Here is an 18,995-nt window from a genome sequence, read left to right as displayed (position 1 = left end):
GGTACATTTATTAGAGAGTATATGGGTGGTGGGGTGGCACACCAGGAATATGCAGGCTCTGTAGTCCTCTCACCTTTTCTCAATAAACACAGACGAGGGCAATAACATGATGGTTTGTGTCATATAGAAGTTTGAAGGAATAAAACGAGTCCACTAGTACTGAAACACAGAAAGGATTTTTGCTGACATTTACACTCGATGGGCTCAATGTGGAAAAACTTTAAAAACTCGGGTGCATTAGCAGACATTTCTGACCATTTATGTTTTTAATGGAAGGTCTAAAAATGCATTTCTTTTTATTGAAAATTTCCCCAAAAGAACGATCAATCCACAATGAATTCTCATATCAAAAATATATCAACGGGTCTATGGCTACACAAAGAGAGAAAACACACATACAATATCCAAATATGTACACGTTGTATGTGAGCTGCTTTTAGCAAATTCATTATATACACAAAGACTTTAGTCTCGGCATTATTAACCCAAACAGGAGCACAGTGTAACATCACTGGCTGGCCCACACTGTAATAATATTCAGTCCGATTAAGTTGAGAAACATGTTTTGTGACAGGTGGGGATGCCCGTCCTGAAGGTGTGTTCGTGCATTGTAGTGCTGTAAAAAATATTTGAGTCTATTTTAGCGTCCGTTTAGTTTTGGCTGTGTTCTCGATATGATTGAAACACCTGCAACAGAAGAAAGAACAATAAGTGGCATGTTCAGACATTTCTGAAAATACATTTAACTCCTTCAGTGCTGACTTTTTCAGCGCACTGAAAAACATTCCAACATTACATGTTAAGGAAAACAAAACATTGAGAATCTGACCTACAACTTTTCCTGTCACATGACCTGAGGTGAGTGAGGGTAATCTGCTGAAATTAGGTGCTTTGAGACCATACAAATATTTACTGCATTACAGGAACTCTGAGTGAAGTAGGTGTACTGTTACTGGTCCAGATGTGTGTCTGCTGTTTGATCGACGAATGAACGGAACACTGGGAATCCGGCATTTAAAGAACATAAACACTGATAAAAAAAAAAATCAGCCATGTCAACAAACACTCAACTATCTTCCTCTCATCTGAACTCACAATCACAATGGTAGCAGCTGTTTCAGTTAAATCCACAGCAAAGCAAAACATAAAATAAAGAGGCTGAAACATGACTACAAGGAAATGAAAGCAACATGAGGTGGTGCTGCATTTAAACCTCTGGCTGGCAATTACATCACTTCAGAGTTCCTCTTAACAGTGGTTAGTAAACTGCTATTAATTACTGACTTAAAATTTGTGTATCTCATTGTGTGGATATTGTGGATTATAAAGGCAGGAACGGCTGATAAAAACACTGAAAAGGTTTGGCTCATGCCTGCCTTGTTCAGATGGTTTCTACTGGCAGAAGCAGTGAAAACAAGGACTGACAGTCAGTACGTTTCACCGTATTATTAAAAACAAGGAATAAAATTCCTATTTCTGACCCACCTCTCTGAATGCTGCTCACTAAAGTACATCTTGTATGTGTTTTATATAATAATAATAATGTGTGAGACTGCAACTGACCTCTTTAGTGGATGCTTTGTCTCTGGACTTTGGAACTTTTGCTATTCCCAGAGTCCTCACTGTGTCGTTTGCCACTGGTCTGAGTGGTGGGGTGGTGTTCAGGCCCTAAAAAAACATAAGAGCACATTTCAATAAACCATGAAACTATAAATTTCGACTAAATACAAAAACATGGCTTAAAATGAAAACACTCTTTTAGGGGTGGCGTGCAGTGATGGTCAAACACAGGACTGGGACTCAAGTTTTTCAACCAGTTAAGAAAGATTAATAAAAGAAATCATCATCAATCAGTGAAATGTTTCACTCGCACCTTTTTGAATTACAGGACCAGGATTCTGCTGCGTGCCTTGAGTGTAACACATCATACTGGTACTGGCAGCGTAACCTGGAACTTCAATTAAGATTCAAGGATTAGCAGCGAAACACTGAAGAAGATGCATGAAAGGATGCAGTTAATGCATGAAGCACATAAAGTACGCAAAACTCGTTCCACTTGGGGACCGGTTTCATATTGTCCAATCAACTGGAATCCTTTTTTTTTTTTTAAAAAAAAGCTGCTTTCAGGTGCTCCCTTATTTACTTTATTTACCAGGGGTCACCACGGTGGGTATGCTGCATTCTTTAATGCTGGATGCCCCAGAGGCACTTGTGTCTCCTCCTGAGATCAAACCACTACACTATAAAACCATTGTGCAAACACCTGCTATATGTTCAAATATCCATCCATTGTCTTCCACTAATAGACTGACTCTATCCCAGCAACTCACATTCAAACCTAAGGGCAATTTACAATCACCAGTTAACCTAACAACACTCACTGCATGTCCATCCACTCCATGTAGACCTGACAACAAATCAACACAAACAAATGTACTTCCACGTGTTATGAAGGTGTAGGGGCAGTGATAAGCATCGCCACCTCATAACAACAAAGTTTGGAGTTTAAATCAGCTGGTTGTGTCAGGAGGAAGTCCTTTTACTTTTCTACTAAATTTAGACTTAAAGGGACCACTGCTCTCTTCTTAATGGTGTGTGAAATTTAGCACAGTCATGTTCAATGGCTTTTCTCTGGGTAGCAAAGAGCCAAAGCTTCCCAGCTAATCAGCACGCCTGTTATTGAAGGAAAATATCCTGCAGGGTGAGCAGATTATTTTTCTTAGAATGACAGATGGGTGATGGTCAGCTGCAACTAAAACTAACTGTCTTGTTGTTTAGACTCATAAAAATGTAGAGTCTACAATAAAAAAAAAACCTGGAAACTGAGATAATCAGTGATACAGTCCAGTTATAGCACCAGTAAAAGCGGCACACACAGGAAAATGATAAGCATCAAGTGGATAATCAAGTGAAGGTGCACGGGTAGTTAGTCCCCACCATGTTGGTGCATGCCGACGCTGGTTTGCGGATCCCCCTGCACGTACATCATGACACCACTTTGCCAGTCTCCCTGGGAGTGAACTGGCATCTGATAGGCTGAGAAATAAATAAAAGAACAAACAGGTCTTCTTCAAAGAGTTCACTGCCAGAGGCTACACAGGAAGTCATGAAACATCCACAAGTTTGAAGTGTCAGAGGAGGAGTGGGTCTCTGTGCCACTTACTAGATGGAGCTGCAGCATCACGTGAAGTCTCAGAGAATCGCATCGAATCTGAGGATGCCTCAGCGTTTCCATTTCCATTTCCGTTGCCATTAGAGCCAGATGGAACTGTAGCCAAAAGACCTGAAGACACAGAGAGTTACAGAGTTAGTCCAAAACATACACAAACAATAATATTAAAAACACCAAATTAAAACACTGAAAATGTATATGGTTTAAATACCTCATTTGTAGATATTTATGCTGACTTTGAGTTTTTTTTCATTACTACTTTTGAGACATTTTAAAATCACTGACTACAGTCCAAAATAAGGCATTTATTTATTTATTTATTTTTAAGTGAATCAGGTATTTTCATTTCCAGCTTTATAATTTTAATCTTAGGTCTAGGAGAGCAGCTTTGTATGATTAACAATGTCTAATAGTTCTTATTGCGCTTTGGTGCTGCCCATCCAAATTAAAAGCTTTGAACAGAAGTGGGTGGGACTTATGAAAGATATCCACTCTCAGTGACACCATAGAGATGTCAAGATGTGGCATTACTGGGATTATTTACACATCCCAGCCTTGTTGAGCTTTTAATATGAGCATCCATCACTGTAGAAGTGTATACATGACAGAAAGCAAGGAAAAGCCTAATACCTCCACTTCAGAGATATTTGTGGGGTTCAGTCTGTTATTGGAAAGCTGATGGAGCAGAGTGTGTGACATGGACCAAAGGATTGCAAATGACACCAAAGTAGCAGTTTCAGTTGTGTTGAAAAATATTAAAAACAAGGAAAGACTTGTTCTGAAAAAATCTAACTGCAAATCACTGCTTGTGATCCATCAGTTGATCTTTCTTCATTTTAATTTTAATAATGCTGTATCTGCATCCTTACCGAGGCCTCTGTAACAGGAGAGCTGCTGGTAGATCTGTTTCATTCGCTCGATGTTGAGACGGCTGGCCTCTGCATGGTGCACCATAGGCTTTGGATAATGTACTCCAATAATACATTTGGCTGCCTTCTGCACAACCTCTGGAGCGTTCCAGGGATCATAAATATACTTGGCTGGAAATCCCCTCAGAATGGGCAGGTAGCGGCTGGGCGGAGAGATGAAGAGGTTTAGTTGGCATGTGAGTGGGATAATTAATTTCCAGGAAAAGCGTCAACTGCTATGGTGGAATTAACCACCCAAATGTTAGATGGAAATCTCTCAAACACAGACTCCTCTGATACCTTATTTTTGAGTAGGCACACATTTTATTGCTTGGTTGTGTCTGTTTACTAAGTGAGATAATGTGTGTCACAAGAATTTTCACTAAAATGTTTTTTTATGGATTTAATTTTACATGATAAAAGCCTTAGATTTACTCCTGCATTGTAAATTTTTACTGCTCTTGCAAAAATTTTCAAGTACAGATGTTTTGACAGATGCAACCCTACCGTATGTAATCTCCGTTGGGGTCTGTGCGGCGGCCGAAACCCACAGGGCAGTAGCAGTGGAAGAACTGCTGGAAGAAAGAGCTGCAGGAGAGCCACATCCAGCTGCCTGCATTCACACTCCAGTCTGCATCCAGCAGCAGCTCCTCAAACACCTGAACACACAATCAAAAACATCTCAGATCGACTGGGAAGCAATATTTGGTCCTGCTGAGATGGTTAACAACAAATGAGTCAAGTGTTTGAGTATGACAAAAAAATGACTGTGGGTAAATTTCTGATTAAATATATACAGTTCCCTGATGTCAATTAGCTGCTCCGACAGAGAGGATTTCATGCCGCATTTGGACTGCAGCTGGAGACGATAATCTGTCTCCTGCTCTGTTTTCTGGTTGCTGTGCTGCTAGAGCAGAGCAGAGACTAACGGGCTGCAGTTCATTACAGTTCCATTACAGTTAATGCTGAGGATTAGTGACTTACTAAAGAAGCAGCTGATTATGCTGATCAGCTATTTATTGCCACAAGGTGCTTAGAATATTTAATATTTACTGGGAATAATAATAATGGCTATTAATTTAAAAATGCCACTGTGTCTTGAAAGGAGCGGCACTCATTATGTAAATAAAATAAAATACTATTAAATAGGTGCCAGTATTTTTTACTAACACAACAATATTGGCACTTATGGTATAAATTTCTAGTTGATATCTTTTTGTGTACACACATTTTTAGAAAACTTGACCTCTGACCTTGACCTACAGGTCTAGGGCACCAATATTCAAACTCATCTGAGATATTCAGTAGATGGTATCACTTTCAAAAATACCCCCATAGGGTAGGGTTCAGTCTTGTATTTGCAACCAGAAGAAGAATACAAGTCTCAGACGTTTGTGCATAATTTTAGATTATTAGACGAGGAAGCTATAGCCTCCTTGTACATACAGTCTGTTTTCAGCTCCTCAGTGAAGAACCATTTGGGCTTTTCAGGGCTTTCGTTTGTTAAATGTTCATGAAGAAAAAAAAAAAAACGCATAAATGTATTAAGTAGTCCATTACTCACTATAAACAGTAGCTTCTAAAAGCAAAAAACTAATTTTGGATGCAAGCAAGTAAACTTATATTCTATTTTTAAACTCCCCAAGTGGTGTTTGGTATGAATTAAATAGAAACCAGATACTAGCATTACTCCCATCAGAACAATAGTAGGACACTGTCTACCTTCATTCCCTCCTCCCAGCTAATCCACAGGTCTCCTCTTGTCAGGAAACAGGCCACAGCATGCCTAGCCAGGTGGTGGATCCAGCCTTCCTGCCTCAGCTGGGTCATGATGGCATCAATCCAGGGGAAGCCGGTGCGGCCTTCTGCCCACTTGGCCAGCGCTTCGGGGTTGCGGTCCCAGGGTATCTGAACGCAGATGGGGTTACTCTCCATCTTGTCGAAGCAGGGGTTGTTGGTGGCCGCTGTGTAAAAGAACTCACGCCAAAGCAGCTGACCGTAGAGCGAGAGAGGAGGGGAGCTGTTCTTCTTCACCTTGTCAAGTAGGAGAAAGACACGTTACTGTCTGAGGCAGTCAGAGATTTGACTACACCAGCTGTATATTACGCAGGAGGGTTTTTTTTTGTTTTTTTTAAAGGAAAATTATTATTATTATAATGTGCAATGACAACTTTATTGTCATTGCACATGCACAGGTACAGGGCAACGAAATGCAGTAAGTAGTACTAGTAGTAGAAGTAGTAGTAGTAGTAGTAGTAGTGGTAGTAGTAGGTAATGTGATAAAAGATAAAGACTAAACCACTATATTACTTTAGCTCATTTACATATAAGCACTTGAGTCCAAACATACAACGAAAAAATTCAAGAGGGAGGCAGTACTGGTTAATTCACCTCATTACAGAATAAACTGTGAATCATTACATGGCAAAATAAACAGCCAGAGCATTAAATCACCCCTGCAAATATATCTGATGTCACAGTACTGGGTGTACCTTCCATGACTCACTCCTTGTGTTGGGTTTTTTCCATTACTCATATCTGTTATGGGCCCCATTTTGTAGACAATTGGTGTGTGTGTGGGTGTCTGGCCTTGCCACTCGGTCATCTCCTGTTCTGCCATCAGACTGTACCCCCAAAAGCTTTCCACCAATGATGCTCTCAGCCTGGTGATACGCATACCAAACTCACCAGCATGCCTAAAAAGATTCCAGCTCAGTGCAGCACCACTTAACTTACTCAACAATCAGCCAAATCGCAGCCTGCTAATACCAGCCACGGCCTTCAGTCAGCCCCACTGCAACCATATAGTAAATCCCTGTCTCTTGCACTCAGATCTGAGTCAGTGTTTTCGATTCCTCCCTGTGAGGTAAAGTGTCTAAAAATGAAACATGTAAAAAGGGACAAAAATCCTTCATCTTTTTTCTTATATTTAATCGAAAATAAATAAATAAATAAATAAATACAGTAATAGTTTACACTTAAATATTACACCAAGAATGGGGACTTGGAGTAGCGCTATTGTTTCCAGGGCAGTCCCAGGACTCACTGGAGAGATTATATCTCGCAGCTAGCCAAGAACAACTCTGTGTCTCCCCCCAATGAGCTGGAGGAGGTGGGCACGGTGAGGGAAGTCTGATTGCTCTGCTTCAGACTGCTGTCCCTGTCACCCAAACCCTGATAAACTGCAGACAATGGATTGATTGACAGATGGATAATCCACCACAGCATCAAAAATCTGCACTTGACTCTGATATGCATACTGGTTTTAATTACTACATTCACCAAGATGTATGATGACCTGGTTAATTTTCTTTTTCAACAGCTGTTTTATGAGAAAATTATTTCAATATATTAATCATTTTATCAGTAAAAAAAAGTTCCTATTAATACAAGGAGAAGATATGCTGGAAACCTTCTCCCCCTGAGCGTGAAAGAAAAATTACCTTAATTACAGCGTCTTCTGTTCACACTTCAGTTCAAACAATGTTTTACTCTCCTAACAAGGTTGGGAGATTAATCACATTTTCATTTTCATTTTAATTCAGGCCATCCATTTTCAGAAAGATCAAACAAGATGGTTAAGATATTATGACTATCGATTGTTTTTCTTGTGTTACAAATCCTTATCACCTTTTCCATAAAGCACAGCGGTGTGCTTTAATCCACCCTAAAAGTCAAAAGTTGCTAACAGTTTAGCTGAGCTGGGCCAAGAATATGTAAATAGAGCGCTTTGTCAACAGGATTGATGGCAAATAATTTTCACAATGGGACACATGAGAAAATGGGACTTTTGTGGGAGGGGCTGCACTAATAAGCTTATAAAGAGATCAAATTAATATTGAGCAGAACCAAGTGCAGTTTGTTGGTGTAACCCTCCACTACAATTGTAGTTTCTCATGTGGCCCCTTGGGAAAATGAAATGGTGACCCCTGATCTAGAGGAAATAAAAGACATTCATGGTTGATTGCATCTGCCCTACCTGAAGGTTTCTCACCCAGTCGGCTTTTAATCCTGCAACATGATGTAAATTCTGACCAGGACGACCATTGTCATATGACAACTGTAATTCTGGTTGTCAAGAGGATGACTTTGTTCACAGTTTTGAATCTGATTTACACATCAGGTTGGGTTCTTGTGGAACATATCCTTCATATCCTTATTTAAAGACTTCAAAGATAATTAGAAACCCAATTTTTTAAGTGTAATTAATTAAGTATATTCCTACACACTTACCTTCCTGTAGAGGTCAGTAAGCTTAAAGTAGAAGAGACGGCAGGAGAGGCAGCCGAAGCGCAGGTAGGGGCTGAGGCCTGTGGGGCTGGCAAGCAGTGAGTTGGCGTTCATTCTAGGACGTTCAAAGTTTGCCACCCATGCCTGATAGGAACAATCACATGAAAACCTGAGACTTGTATCACAGCGAAACTCATTTTAAATGACAGAGCAGTGGGATTGTACTAAAATAAAAAATGATTTAACAAAAATTCTCTGCTCGATTTGCCTGACCTTCCTCTCCAAGTGCCTCTCAAGTCGTGTGAGAGCTTCAGTCTCTCCTCCTGGCCACACAGCTGAGGACAGGCCTTCAGTATCAAAACCTGCAGGGGTCAAATTAAAACTCACATATTATCATTTTTCATATATTTTTAATTCCCTGAAAAGAATATGTGCAGTTTATACCATTTTAGTAATCTTCATTATGACCAGAAGAGGGCAAACCAACACAACAAGAGGGTTAACTACATGTGTAGGTAGATTTATTTAAAGAGGGCTTTTTATTCCTGTCCTTGATCATTTTTTGTTTTATTTTTTTTATAATTCTGTTTATTAAATTTTTATAGATAAATGAACAAAAAAAATACAAAAGAAACAACAAAAAAGGCAAGAGTAATCAGTAATGCAACAGGACAGTGTCCTGTGTTTTTTTTTATGAAGAAATACAACAAGTAATATATGAATCCATATATGAAGGCCAAAAATAGGGCATGTCCATGTCCATGTTATGTGTTTAAATGCAGATTATGCTCAAGCCCCAGAAGTTTCACTAGTTTTCTTTATAACTGCTGAGAAAATATATTTTTGTGTTTTTAAGACATTTTTAAACATGAACTGCTAAGGAAGATATTACCCCTAACTAATTTTAGACATAAAAACAGAATGAAAAAGTTATTCACTACTACTAGAAATAAGTTTAAAAAGCTACAGAAAACCCAGGTAAATCTAATAACTCACTACTAATGTTGATTTGAGCAGATAATATCTGCTCAGTCATATTTTCTTACTACAGTTAGATTAATATCTGACAACTCTTTCCTCAAATCAGCAGCTATGTGTAAAGTCTGACACAGGACTCCTATTCTACCCTTGGCATCATAATCTGTATATAAAAGATGGACATGTTACTATATGAATTATTAATTAGTGAGGTCTGGTATAAAGCCTCCAACTTGGAATTGTCCCTAATGCATGCGTCCATCTTGGTGGTGAGTAAGAGTGAATCTGATCCAATTTAAGACACACCTGCAATTACGTCCATCATTTACATGCAGTTTATGTTTGCTGCACAGACTGTATGTAAATACAGTAACAGCTGCTGGGTCTAACAATCTCTGGTGGAAACTCAGCTTTAGACGGCTACTAGTAGTGCTGCTTTTTTCCACAAATGAAAATTACTTATTACAATTACATTTCATTACATAATTTAGACCTTACCGAGTTCCTCCAGGGAGGGGACCCCAAACTTCTCATCATGATCTTCAGACAGAGGGGTAGTGCATTTCCCCATTATCTCAGCAGTGATGGACTCCGCAGGCACCTCCACAGGGTCCATACGACTGATGAGAGTCTGGAACCGCTTGTAGGTGAGGGGAGACTGACCCCCATTTAACTCTATGATCCTGCAGATGCAAAGATCAGAAACAGATTCATAAAAAAAACTTGCTCAGGACAAAGAACAATATGACAGCACTGTTTGTTGTGGTAAGGTGTGATAATAACTTACTTGTCCAGTTCATAGAGTGTGTGGGAGGTGCGAACTGTCACCTCAACTCCAGCCTCAGAGGCCAGCTTCTTAATAGCTGCATCTCGCTCTTTCCCAAAGGGCTCAGAGTCGTATTCATATGACAGACGAGTAATTTTCCACTCCTGGAAAAAAGGAGTAAATCGTAGAATGTTTAGGATTCACACAAAATGTTTGAGGCACTGTTGGTTGTGCAGCTTAAATCAGATTCAAGTTTCACCTTGAAAAGTCTGGGAAAGACATCAGTGGGTTGGCCTCGGATCACAAACAGACGAGAGTTGAGCTTACGGAGGCTGGAGTCCAAGTCCTCAAGACTCTGCAATAAGAACCTGCAGATGACAAGGAAATCTGTGTCAATGTTCATAAAGATGCTACAATATCAGTCACTGCATGATGAAGGAGTTTGATTAGGGAGTACAACTATTGATTTTAGCTTATACAGGCAAAAGGTAAAATGCCCTTAAAAGAGTAGAAGTTTCCATTCACTTTGCTCTTTGACATTTTTATACAGCTGAATTAAATGAGACCACTCCTTCAAAATCTTTTTTTCTAAATTACCAATTGACTAAGACATACCAAACATCTTATATACTGAAGATTTGAAGTCAATGACCAAATTACATGAAATTATCTATTTTTATTGCACTTTATTGAAGATATATCCTATGTAATAAAAGACCTTTAAGCTCTACTCAACTTTAATCTGATTTGCACACTAAGGAAAAACTTATCTTTTCTTATCTGCCTACATATAAAAAAATGTGTAAATTAACTGAAGTTGATGTGTGATGTATTTGCTTGTTGCATGTACATATCCTGTCATGCAAACTCTAAAAATATCCCTTCAAGACCAAAAATACATAAATATATGCTATAACTGACATTTTTCATCTGACTTTTAAACTAGATTTTTTTTTTATATCAGTTATTCAGTTTTAAATGCGTTTATTCAATCATTTATTGAGCTATTCCTTAATTAAATTATGTTTGGACCTTTGTCTCTCAGAAGGAATAAAACTAATAAATAGTTATAATGGGGAAATTACATATTTGTACAAATAGATTAATGCCAATATATATCTAGAATCCTATTATTTCAGAATATTATTTATATCAATTTAATGGCATATCAGTTTTTTTTTTCCTATTAAGGCATTTCTTTACTAATTTTTGATTTTGGCAGTTTTTGGTCCCCCACATAATTTCACCTCCACTTTGCATGAACAAAGTTTGACAAGACTTATTCCACTATTGTCATAGCAGATTATTATTACGTTCTTGTTTTTCCAAGTTCAAATTTACTGTCCTTGCTCTACATAGCCCACGTTGATAAAATGTAAAATGTTATTTCTTTAAGTAACAAAAACAAGACATGTAAGATTAGCAAATGTACACCAGTGTGGGACAAACTGTGGGGTAAAACAGGACTGTTTAGCTAAAGCACAATATCTCTTCATATCAAGTGTCCCTTAATTAAAAAAAAAAAAAAAGCCAAGGCTGAACACACACTCAAGGCTGAATCAAGCAGACGGTGCATGAGTTGACCAACCCTCATCCATGAGTTTAATCATCTCTGTATGCAACGTCAGCCATCATTTAAATACAATGTGCTGACCTAACTGGTGGAAGTATGAACCAGCATTAACATTTTATTGGTTTAACAACAGTGCAATAACTGAACTATAGTATAATTTGCTTCTGTTTTTATATGTTCTCCAAAATAAAAAAAATACCAACTGTAAGCATCAGAACACACACCCACAGGTACACACACATGTAAACACAAAGCGGCAGTAATGTGGTGCTTCCCGTTCTGTTGCTATAGGTAACAAAATTTGTAGGTGGATGCTTCCTGTATCATTCCGGTCTAATTATGTCTTTTACTGATAAGACAGCCAGGTAAGGGCTTCTAGTGAACTTTATGTAGTTTTCATTATTATTAAAGCTTAAATACTTTGCAAATATTATTCAGCCAGGCACCTGACCTAATCTATTGTCATGTAAAGAACACAAGGGGTGTGGGTTTTAAGGTTTTATGGTAAATAAGGAAGACATTTTAACTGCATAACCGCAACATAGGATCAAAGCCGAAAAATATGTAAACAAATGTCCCCAAACTAACAGTAAACAGAAATACAGGTATTAACTTACAGGGAACTCTGGGTATCTCCGCTAAGACTACTGGATAGGCGGCCAGAAATAAATGGATGGATGGTATTTATTAATTGTTAAATCTATTCATTTGTCTGTGTATTACGGTTCTTCTGAAACTCCAAAATTTGTTTTCCTAAACGTATTTTTTTTTATTCTTTATGTATTATATATGACATGGGGGGTCAACTTTGTGGGTACTGGCTGAAACAGGAAAGTAAGCCTAGAGCCAGGAGATCGGCAATTTCATGTATTCATGGGAACATTAACTTTTTTCTTTTTTTTTTAGATTAAGGCCTCTCTGTACACCGCACTCCTCGTAGCACCAAGCAAATGATTCACTCTGGCAAGGTCAGAAACTCTGCCGAGACAAATCGTGGATAATGTCATTATATGTTGATAACAATTTGACACAGGAAATACATCGCTTTCGCAAGTTTTTATTCAAGCTTTAACAGTGCTTTGAGAAATGATAATATCATATCAGTGTGACACAAAGCAACTGAAACTTCATTAATGATAAGAGTGAATTGTTGTTTAAGACTAGCTACAATAGTGGTGTCTTTGTTGAGTGTGAGCTACAGCACAGCTAACAGACTTCCTACATCTTGAACCAGATTATTCCTGCCAGTCCAAGGTCATTTCCTATGCCAGCTGCTTTGCTCTCCTGACCTGTGAAGACAGTTTGATTCTGCAAAGCTAGACTCAGACTACTCAGAGTCCTTAAGCTATGTTCATCTATGGTATTCAAACAGAGACAGAGCTGTGCTGGATTCGGTGTTAAACGAAATCCATTCATACCTGTTTTTCATTATTTTCACTCCTACATCTGTCCTATTTTTCAAACAACTCCACAAGAATTTCAACCAAATGAACCTTCATAATCATGGGCCACCCAGCATGAGAATTTCAACTAGCTTAAACAGATCTGAAAATGGATATCAGATGGATGCAGCTTTGTTGGGATTAGTGTTCAAAGCAGTGTGCCACACCAGAGTTGGGTCTTTTGCAGAAGCAGGCGTGCAGAAGTAGGTCAAAAGGAAGAGAGAAATGGATAGGTTTTTTTTCTTCCTAACACACTGACCTACTTATGCTATGCCTGTCGCTGGTGGAAAGGAGGGAAAGTTATAATGATTATGTCATCTGGCATTGGCCTACCTTAATCACTGAGGATCACCGCCTACATCTCAAGAAAAGGGAGTGCTCGCTCTTTAGCAGGCAATTCAAATGATAAAAAAAAAATGTGCAGAAACAGGTGCCAGTTATAGCAGCTGCAGGCTACAGGGAGATTTTTACAGCGCCCTCATATTTTGGACCTTTGCTTGGTTTAACTTTGAGTAAAGTTTACTGAGATATAAAAACCAGAAGCACAGCAGTACAGTGACACGATTGAAACAAAGCAGTATATGCCATCTTTGAATTCAGCAAATTCAGTCAAATAAGTTATTAGCTTTTTGGAAACATGGGTCAACAAATCTGAACTAGGCATTTCCTTTATGCTTTATTTGTACTGGGAGAATAATTAATATATTTCACCCAAGCTCTATTTTCACCAGGTGAGTTTTTGGACTACAAATAAGAGATTCTGGTCTTACACCATGTTACATGTCTGATTTGTGCATAAAAAAATTAAATAAAAGGAATGAATCAGGGCATGCTGAGTGAACTGCGTGGGCTCTGCGTCAGCCCAGGCTGCTGTTACATAACTGCAGAAGCATAACAACATGGATGCTCATAACTGGCCCGACTTTTATGCTCCCCTTCTCTTTAAGAGACGGCATGGGACTGCAACGCAAACCAAAGCTCACGACGGGAACAGAAACATAAAACACAAAGGGAGACCCCTACTGTACTTTAAACCTCAGGGGTACTTTCATTCATCCAGCACCTGCCTGTAGACCATAAAAACTGCCAAGTGAGATGCTGCATTTTCTATACAGAAGCAGGAAGCTGAGTTCTACTGAACATATAAGTAAAAAGGATCCCAACTGTTTGTTTTTACTAGGGAATTTTCCAGAAAACTGTCAGCCATTGGGTATCAGACCATTAAAGTCAACGGTCCACGCACTTATCTCCAACACATGACCCTGTAAAGCTTTATATACTTCTTTGTGTCACTAGACACAAGCAGCCTGCTACTATCTTGATTGTGAAACAATCGGAGACACATGCTGACAGTCTGGAGGTCATGAAATGTCAGTTACATAAAATTCTTCATCATAAAATCTTTAGAAATGTGGGACTATAGGGTCAAAAGTAGACACTATATAGTCTTATGTCATTTTAAGAAAAGCCAAGAAATATGCAAAAATAAAACAGCCATCTAAAGTGCATTTTTAGCATCTAAAGTTTAGTCCGAACAGTTCAGACTAAAAACGGCAAACCTCAAGAGAATATGAAGATGCTTAAGATCCTTTCCCACATGTGGAACACAGCAGGAAATAGTGTGCTAAGATGCATTCACACAACTGATAATATTCAGTGTGGTTTAGGCAATAGAGCTGCCTGGACAGAAGATACAGAAGGGAGGATACATGACCCCCACTTGCTAGAAGTAAATGCGCCAGATTATTGAGAGTATCTTGGTAGCTTGCAGATCCACGTTTATGATATTTGAGGTGAGTGTCAAGATGTGAAACAGGCAGTAATGTGAGAGAACAGAAGCTATAATATACAAAGAACTTCACTGTAGTGAAGTGTTAAAAGCAGTGAAAATTCTGTGAGGCAGCCATTTTTTGTTACACATTTGTGAAGTGAGAAAACAATGTTTTAAACTTTGATGTTTTTTATTTTCTCACTTCTTCCTCTTTGTGGTGAACTCTGCTGTCACAGCCTTCCTGTTCACAACAGCTTCTCAACCAGCAGACATTTAACCTACAAACAACTTCATCACATAGGAGGTATACACACAAATGCATCTCCAGAGTCTTTGCATAGGCTGAATTCCCTCTCTCTTCACACCCAATGCTTAATTCTTACACCATCATAATCTGGCATCACACTGACCCTGTATTAGGGAGCTGGTTGGGTAAATATCAAATAAACCAACTAGGTCAAATACTTGCGTCCTACCAAAGTTCATAGATGCAGTGCACGTGTGGAAACGGCTCAAAGCAATTTAGCATTTACAGCTCTGTCTGAGATCCGTACATTCATGTGTCTAATCTTTACAGAGGAAATATTTACTGATCCGAATGTAATTCACAATGCTACAACCATGTAACACAAACCAGTTAGTATATGTGGTTTGTGCTGAAATGAGTCAAAGAAACTGAATATGAAAGTGTTTGAGATCTGCTGATGTGCAATAAACCACTTTATAAACAACAGTTTAACATTATATCATCAGCTGAAAGTCATTTAAGAATAATTAGAGTTTACCAGGGAGGTGAAAATACTGTTTACCCATCTGAGATCTTAGTCACCTTTTGAAGGACAACGTAATGTTATAATTTATGTGTGTAGTCAGTATTCATTATGCCTGATCTAACTGATATAATTGACGTTTCTCCTGGTTTTGATGTTTTGTTTCAAAGTGATAACTTAGTGAAGATTATAGTTTAGTGAACAATACATGAGATGAAGTAAGTGAGTGCAAATATATGTTAGTGACCTTATATACAGTTTATGTCATAATTTGCTGTACTTTGCTATACCTCGTATATGTAGGTCAAAATTCAGGTGACAGTGCAGCAGCTCCATGGCCTCTTTTTGTTTGGTTCATTTAGAAAACACCCAGGCTTTCTTTGTTTGCAAAAACAAACAAAACTTGGCAATCAACATCTCAAATAATGTAACAGCTTTGACCTCAAATGCAAGATAAAAACCAGTTGGGCAATGCTTTGCCATGCTATTCCTTACATACTTTGTGATTTTGGCAGAAAGTCTTGTTCCTCTTACTTTAAGTAATCGGGGTTTTTACAGTTCTCCCAAAAAGATTTTGATTGTATTTTTCTGGGTTCATAATTCCATCAATTTTGACAAGATCTCCAACACCACTGTCTGAAACACAGCCTAGCTCACATGAGAATCTCAAACATGTTTTCCATATGGATGTATACACTTACGGTTGTACCTCTCTCCTGACCTCTGTACATTTCAATGATGGTGTGAAAAAATTTCAAATTTGGATTTATCACTCCATCAGACCTGTTGCCACTACTTTTTAATTCAATTCTTGTGTAATTTGGTAAACCTCAGCCTTTTGTCCCTGCTTCCTCTCCTTATTAAGAGTGGCTTTTTGACAGCCAAATGACTGAGGTCATTTCTGATAAGACATCAATTAAGAGTAGATGGATCAAATGTGTCATGTCTTTGCTGGATTTTTTTCATGTTCCTTAAGAACGTGACTTTCAGATACTGTTTATCTACTATTTTTTTTTTAGGCCTGAAACAACTTCTTTTGTCCTGAGCTTGTCCTATTTCCTCAAATTTTTTAAGGACACAATGCACACCATGTCAAGATACCACACATTTTCAGTTAATACCTCTTCGGGGATCACCTTGTTGGCACAAGAATAGGTTTTTATGCCTGTCAAACTGTTATCTTACTATATTTTAGGCATTTGTTAAATATTCAAATAAAGAAATGAGAGCAAATTATGTGTTTTTGTGACAGCCTGCTAGTAACAAAATGACAAACAATACAATTTAAAACTGGTTTGTTGCCATGTTGTATGTGATTTGTAGACAACATTTGTTCATCCCTTTAGTTAGGGACCTGGTCAGGTACAAAGACTGGACTCAATATAGGTGAAAAAGCAGCTAAAGTCTCAAGAAAAATGTTGAAAGATCTTCAGCAAGCATGGAGAACATTTCACAAGACCACTTAAAATATTACAAATAATCTAGCTCCTTGGAAGCTAAATATAAGACTTTTGCAAAGTACTGCATATCCTGTTGCTATGTTATTACAGCCATTAGGAAACACAACAGCCAGAAAGAGACATGAAACCGTCACAAAGATACACAAAACAACAATATATGCTATATGTTATGTAAATGGATACAAATGTGCCGTTTGCAACCGTTTTTATCTTGTGCTGTTGTTAATGCATCCTGTTGTGCTACATGTGTGGTAGCGCGTGGTTAAATTCACGCTTCCCTCACCTCCACCTGTTGATGCCAACGTTGGAAGAGCCCGCAAACCAGGGGTCGAGGATGTAGACGCAGCGGACCGTATCCGCTCCCAGCAGAGATTCCTTGAGCGACGGGTTGTCGTGGAGCCGCAAGCCCTTCCTGAACCAGTGGATCGTATTAATGACCATTACTCAACTGGACGAGTCCTTTTCTTCCTTTTTGAAAGAGGTCAACAGTCTTTTGGTGCTCACTCGACTTTTATCCCAACTACTCACTCACAGTTTCTTTTAGGAAGAAAAAATATCACCTTGAATAAAAATTGGTTTGAAAAAGAAATCCTTTTGGGGTTCAATAACGCAGTCCAACTTTTATAATTATCCTTGCTCTAACAGAGCTTTTTCCATAGTGTCGAAAAATGTAGAAACCGCTGGCTGCTGAACCATTTGGGCTCGAGGCAACGCGCGCGCTCCGGCAATATGACAACTAACGCGGCGGGCTTTAGGACCCGGTGTGCTGCGGAGAAGTAGAGCGGCTCGTTGTATAACTTGTTTTTCTGAATGATGAAAAAATTAACGTATAAATATATGCTAACACTCCTGGGCGGGCCTGCTTTCTACAGATATTAATTAAGTCAAACGCAATAACAGAGTACTTAACTGGCTTGTAATCTAAACCCACAAGACACCGTGGCAAGACCGGCTGTTCCGTGCCGCGAATACCAGGGAAGCTGGTTATGTAAAATACAATTTCTAACAGAAATATTGTAAAATTCGTCGTCCTACTGTTAGCTAGATCAATACTTAGCTGTTATAACCGCTTCTCGATTCCGTATAACCCGTCTGCCTCACTGTTGAGCTGATATTTTGAGCTGCGACCTCAAAAGATTTTCCTATACAACGTCCACGAATAGCTGCTCAACCTCTTCACCGCACCTACAGCCGAGACTCCGCCCACTGCCAACGTGCGTAGTTCCGAGCCTTCTGATAGGTCCGAATCGCTTTGTGCGTTTCGCGGCGTGGTCACGTTTTTCCAGCGTGCTTTCTGCATGCCAGCATGCACAGATAACTTACCCGCTTGGTGTTACTGATGAATTATGACCTCTTATGGCGGACTGAACGGACATAGCACGTCAGCGGGTCAATTAACCAAGTTTGGCTAATAATCTTAAGAGTAAAGCAGACTCGGAAATCTTAACCATACTCGAGTGTTTCTATTTGTATACTTCATGTTTTATAACAGGTTAATGAAAAAATAAAATAAATACAAATATGAGTTACAGAGGTTACACGCACAGACTTTAAAGACTTATTGGGGTAAAAATGTGGAGCTTTAACAATAAAAAAGAGTCCTCATCAGTTGCAAGAGTGCACTGGCTTGTTTATACTAAAAGAACCCGGATGTGCACATGAAGTCCGGTATGATCGAGTGGCACTCGCTTCCTTGTCAGTGTGTGTGCATGTGTGGTCTAGTGCAATAAGAAGTGTAGCTCGTAGTTAACATGATATGAATTCTCATTTTCTGAATTTGCTCTTAAATTTGCCCAACCTACAAACAAAAGACAGTGAACTTGTGAAGACTAGTTTTTATTTGTCACTTTATATGTTCATTACACTACATTTTCTTTTTACCTACTTAACCTCCTATATTTCAGAAAGCTGTTCCAATTGCCTTG

The 18,995-nt window shown here is 38.7% G+C and overlaps 1 protein-coding gene across 2 annotated transcripts; it reads right to left on the bottom strand.

Annotated features, from left to right (window-relative positions):
* Positions 1 to 17: 17 nt before the first annotated feature.
* LOC146649789 (cryptochrome-1-like) lies at positions 18 to 18,262 on the bottom strand. Of its 2 annotated transcripts, XM_085385746.1 has the most exons (14): positions 17,354 to 18,262; positions 10,314 to 10,422; positions 10,076 to 10,218; positions 9,787 to 9,971; positions 8,584 to 8,672; positions 8,314 to 8,454; positions 5,803 to 6,114; positions 4,588 to 4,739; positions 4,042 to 4,244; positions 3,164 to 3,283; positions 2,938 to 3,036; positions 1,874 to 1,954; positions 1,564 to 1,668; positions 18 to 687 (listed from the first exon to the last, which is right to left on the bottom strand). In XM_085385746.1, exons 1-13 carry the CDS (start codon positions 17,509 to 17,511, stop codon positions 1,568 to 1,570), a joined length of 1,893 nt encoding a protein of 630 aa, XP_085241872.1. In that variant the 5' UTR covers positions 17,512 to 18,262; the 3' UTR covers positions 18 to 687; positions 1,564 to 1,567. The 2 variants fall into 2 exon arrangements, with proteins under 2 accessions (XP_085241872.1, XP_085241873.1); XM_085385747.1 differs by lacking the exon at positions 1,874 to 1,954.
* Between the last annotated feature and the right edge of the window lie 733 nt (positions 18,263 to 18,995).

This window comes from Rhamphochromis longiceps, linkage group LG17 (genome assembly GCF_057381845.1).
Source record: "Rhamphochromis longiceps isolate RC_006_pf linkage group LG17, R_longiceps_female_GT1.1, whole genome shotgun sequence".
In the NCBI taxonomy this organism is placed as follows: Eukaryota; Metazoa; Chordata; class Actinopteri; order Cichliformes; family Cichlidae; genus Rhamphochromis; species Rhamphochromis longiceps.
This window is presented reverse-complemented; position numbering and strand designations above follow the sequence as displayed.

Coding starts and splice junctions, on each gene's coding strand:
- LOC146649789 (XM_085385746.1), bottom strand. CDS start 17,511: ATGGTCATTAATACGATCCACTGGTTCAGGAAGGGCTTGCGGCTCCAC. Junction 10,423..17,353: donor GTTGGCATCAACAGGTGGAG/GTGAGGGAAGCG, acceptor TGTCATCTGCAG/GTTCTTATTGCAGAGTCTTG. Junction 8,455..8,583: donor AGAGGCACTTGGAGAGGAAG/GTCAGGCAAATC, acceptor TGTTCCTATCAG/GCATGGGTGGCAAACTTTGA.